This window comes from Neoarius graeffei, chromosome 4, assembly GCF_027579695.1.
Source record: "Neoarius graeffei isolate fNeoGra1 chromosome 4, fNeoGra1.pri, whole genome shotgun sequence".
NCBI classification, from domain to species: domain Eukaryota; kingdom Metazoa; phylum Chordata; class Actinopteri; order Siluriformes; family Ariidae; genus Neoarius; species Neoarius graeffei.
In genome coordinates this window covers 56,734,859-56,739,637 of record NC_083572.1, presented here as the reverse complement: position 1 = coordinate 56,739,637, position 4,779 = coordinate 56,734,859, and the positions used below count along the sequence as shown (strand labels likewise).

Here is a 4,779-nt window from a genome sequence, read left to right as displayed (position 1 = left end):
CTAATAGAGGTTCCAGAAATACAAAAATCAGTCTGTTAGGCCCAACACAAACAAGGCATCAAATCTAAAATAATACACCTATTTTTGTCATTGTCTATTTTCTTGTAGAGACATGTGGAAAATATGTTGCATTATATAGTGATATAATGAATGAAAATACAACATGGAACTGAATTTCACTTAATTTAATTATAAAGACATACAGTAAGCTGGGAATTCATAACTTGAGTTTCATATTTACATACTGGTAAAAAATAATTAAAATTAAATTGACACTTCAGAAAAATCCACTTTAATCCTTACAATTTGGTTTTTAATATTCCACAAACAGAGTTCATACAACAGCCACGAGAACCTGAAAATCAACAGTGAAAACAAATAAATAAATAATCACATAAAATGCAAAATCTTTATTTGTTCATGACCGGCTTTGCTTTCATTGAGTGTTCCCCATTCCCCATTTTTAATGCCAGTAAAATGCAAGATTGTCTCTTGTTGTTGTTCATAATTTAAGGCATAAATAAAATTTTATGTAAATAGGAAATTAAATAAGACAAAAATAGCATTCAAAAGGAACTCCAAGGAAAATATTAAACTGTACACTGTAGTCCCATTCTGTAACCTACACAGACGCATGAGCCCTGATCTGCGAGGGGCTTCTCAGTGAATTATTTTAATTTTAGGAATGACTGCGATTAAATAAGCAAAAACTAGAGTCCCTTTCTTCTCATAAACACTTTGTAAAAAGTCCAAAATCCTGGACACTGGTCACTAACAAAACCATGTTTAAAAAAACAAACAAACAAACAAACAAACAAACAAACAAACAAACAAACAAACAAACAAACAAACACCCCCAAAAAACCCTGCATCTCATCATGGTTTAATAATACCATTTATAACACCATTTATGATAGTGATCAGAAAGGACAAAGATTAACAAATGAACTGAACAGCTTAAAAGAAAAAAAATTCATAATCATAAAAAGCTTTGCCAAGACATAGGCCTGACTGGGTTTGCATATCAAACAAAAGTTCATGTTAATGTCCCACTTTCTTGTTTTCAAACACTGTTCCTTCATGTTCCACAGGAGAATATCTGTGATAGTGGTGCATTATTTCCCTTTAGGGGCAACAAATGTATTTAAAGGATATTGTATAAAAAACAAACAAACAAAAAAAACCACTTATTCATTCTATTTATAAAATGCTGATTAGCACCGATTAGAACAGCAGCTTAATCTGAAGATCATTTCCCCAGATATGGTGGTTATATCTCCAGCAGTCCACTACTGTTCTCTACTGGGTTTCCTGTGGTGTTCTTCTCCTCTCCATTAGTTGTGTGCTCCTGCATGCCATTTCCTGGACCAGCTGGGGCCCCGTCACTTGGGTCTGCAGACTCATCTGGGCCCCTAGGTTCTGATTCACTCTCTCCACTCCCAGTTTTGCCCTGCAGGCTCGCCTCAGAGTGGGTTTTCTGGTGCTTACTGAGGTGGTCACTGCGCGTGAACCGCTTATTGCACAGCAGACACGTGAACTTTTTCTCGCGTGTGTGAGTGCGCACATGGCGCTCTAGCTCATCGGAGCGTGTGAAGCGCTTTCCACAGAAGAGCCAGTTACACACAAAAGGTCGTTCACCTGTGTGCCAGCGCAGGTGGGCCTTGAGGTGCGAGGCCTTGCCATAGACTTTTCCACAGCCTGGAATGTGGCAACTATGTACAGGCTTTTTGCGCAGTGAGGCAGCAGATGCACCTAGACGTTCCAGCTCTTGGCAGTTGGGGCAGTCACAGGAGGACCTGCTGGTGGCAGAACTGCTGGTATATGCCCCAGAACCCCTTGTTGGTTTTAGGCCCATGGGGCTCTCGATGAGACCGCCACTGGTTACTGGCTTGGGCTTGTACATGTCCTGTGGGAGCATGTGTTGGGAGGATTGTAGGAGGTGTGAGGAGGAGCTGAGACCCACAGAAGGATATGGTGCTGGGTTGAGGGAAGTGAAGTCAGAGCTATAGCTGGACATAGGGGGGCTGAGGGAGGCCTGAGGAGCCACAGGCTGCAGTGGGGCTTGGAGACCATCTGACTGGGTTTGACCAGCACTCAGCCAGTTGGAACTGGGGTGAACATCCCACCAGGAGGATGTGGCATTGGCAGGTGCAGCTGTGATGCCAGGGTGAATGCCGGCCTTGTACCAAGAGCCATATGGGTGCGTCATATCAAGCGAGGTGTAGACGCTTGTCAGGCAGTCAGCTGTGGCGTGTGCTTTGGTCACCAACAGTGAAGGATCCTGAGAGGCAGAGGAGGTTTGGAAAGAGGAGAAAGGGTTGTAGTCAGAAGTGTATGCTCCTGTGGGTGGAGGGGGGCTGCCAGTGGGGGTAAGCAGGCCTCCACCTGTACTGAATGAGTTGCTATAAGAGTCTACTAGGCCCTCGCTGCTTCGGCCATTTTTAGGTGCCTGCAGGTCAGAAGTCATGCTGTAAGGTTTCTTTACTGATGCTGCACTTCCTGCTTTTCCGGGTGTAGCTGTGTCACGAACTGGACTGGTGCTGCCAAATTTGTTGCAGGTGGCGGTCAGCATTGCCAAAGGACTCGAGCCATAACGTGTTTCCTCCTATGAAAACAAAACAAAACAAACAAACAAACAAACAAAGCAGTAAGAGCAAACTTTTTAATGAGCTGCGGTGGTTGTGTACATTTTTTGTTGTCTTTATTGTTGCAGCACTCATTTTCCATCCATTATCTATAGCTGCTTATCCTGTTCTACAGGGTCGCAGGCAAGCTGGAGCCTATCCCAGCTGACTATGGGCGAGAGGCGGGGTACACCCTGGACAAGTCGGCAGGTCATCGCAGGGCTGACACATAGAGACAAACAACCATTCACACTCATATCTACGGTCAATTTAGAGCCACCAGTTAGCCTAACCTGCATGTCTTTGGACTGTGGGGGAAACCAGAGCACCCGGAGGAAACCCACGCAGACACGCAGAGAACATACAAACTCCACACAGAAAGGCCCTCGTCAGCCGCTGGGCTCGAACCCAGAACCTTCTTGCTGTGAGGCGACAGTGCTAACCACTACACCAGCACTAATTTTCAAGATATTTATTTCATGTCATCATTCAACTGCACGCAGTAAATGTATGCATTCGCCTAATCAGAAGCCTTGACTGTTCAAGACAGAAACATGCAACAACAACCTTTGCCTTAGTGATGTACATGCCATCACACATACAATTCCTGTTAAACAAGTTTGCCGTTGAGGAATAGTCTGACATTGTTTTGACAACACTTGCTCTACTTCAGCTTTCACTGTTTTGTCTGTCACCCTGTCAGCTGAATGAATAAACACAACAGAGGTGCTTTTGCATTTCCACACTGCAGTGCAACCACACCGGATATAAATGGCTGTCTAATTGATCTGGGTAAATTCACGCTTTCTATTCAGTCACAAGATATTTCTACTTTTTGTACAGTAGAACTGATTGAAAGTCAATTCAACTGTGTCTGATAATATGTGCAAACTGACTTAAAAGGTGAGTTAAAATAATTGAACAAAATGATCCTCTTAAAACTATTGTTGTGTCATGCAGAACGTCATGATCCTGCAGTTTAGATAAGTGCGAACTTTCCATCCATTCAGAACTCAGGATTAACAAGGGTTTTGTTTTTCCCCCTTTGGGAGCTTGAATGTGAATATGAAACGTGTGCGCCCTGCAGAGCGCATGCGCAAGCGGCTCGCCTTGGTGCACGCTGCGTCCCTGTTTCCAAGTAAACTCCCATTCCCATTCCCACCACAGCCATTCCCACAAGGGTTTCTTTCCTATCCCTGGATGTATTTCCAGGTGTGAGGTTTATAAGAATAATTGTATAGATCAATTATTTTGCTCCCCTGCAAAACCCCTAAACACATTTTTTAAAAACATTTCCACTTTTACGCAAACAGCTCGACCTAATTTGTCATTTGTGTGCATCTTGTCGTTTCAGGACGCGAGTAATTAGTAGCTGACAGGTTCACTAGTCCTCCATATTTAATCTGAAGTATCTGGGTTTATAAATTGTCCTGGCTGCGCGCGCTGTTGGATCGGATTTACGCGCATGACGCAATTTTCATGATGCATAAGAGCCCTGGGTGAAAAGAGTGAGCATGCAGTGTCCTGTTAGTTTGACGGTTCGTACCTCCAGAACCGATGCAGCCATCCCTGAGAAGCAAATTCCAAAAGTTGACTTGGAGACCGGGAGTCGAGCCGAAAGCCGCGCGGCCCGGGACAGTGTGTGGAGTAAAGCTCCGCTCCCAGGGCTGCGACTTCTATGTGGATTCAGAGACACGCCCCCTAATGACAGGCTCCGTGTGCTTTGAAGTACACAGAGAGAGAGAGAGAGAGATTCGAACGGTACCCATATCGCATCCTGTTGCGAAAAAAAAAACCTTTGAAAAGTATCTTTCTAATTAACCCTTTGATGCAAAACATACACTACCGTTCAAAAGTTTGGGGTCACTTTGAAATGTCCTTATTTTTGAAAGAAAAGCACTGTTCTTTTCAATGAAGATCACTTTAAACTAATCAGAAATCCACTCTATACATTGCTAATGTGGTGAATGACTATTCTAGCTGCAAATGTCTGGTTTTTGGTGCAATATCTCCATAGGTGTATAGAGGCCCATTTCCAGCAACTCTCACTCCAGTGTTCTAATGGTACAATGTGTTTGCTCATTGCCTCAGAAGGCTAATGGATGATTAGAAAACCCTTGTACAATCATGTTAGCACAGCTGAAAACAGTTGAGC

At 43.6% G+C, this 4,779-nt stretch overlaps 1 protein-coding gene across 1 annotated transcript; it reads right to left on the bottom strand.

Annotated features, from left to right (window-relative positions):
- Positions 1-231: 231 nt before the first annotated feature.
- sp7 (Sp7 transcription factor) lies at positions 232-4,286 on the bottom strand. The gene is made up of 2 exons (XM_060918260.1): positions 4,171-4,286; positions 232-2,605 (listed from the first exon to the last, which is right to left on the bottom strand). Exons 1-2 carry the CDS (start codon positions 4,189-4,191, stop codon positions 1,271-1,273), a joined length of 1,356 nt encoding a protein of 451 aa, XP_060774243.1. The 5' UTR covers positions 4,192-4,286; the 3' UTR covers positions 232-1,270.
- Between the last annotated feature and the right edge of the window lie 493 nt (positions 4,287-4,779).

Coding starts and splice junctions, on each gene's coding strand:
- sp7 (XM_060918260.1), bottom strand. CDS start 4,191: ATGGCTGCATCGGTTCTGGAG. Junction 2,606..4,170: donor TGGCTGCATCGGTTCTGGAG/GTACGAACCGTC, acceptor TTGTTTTCATAG/GAGGAAACACGTTATGGCTC.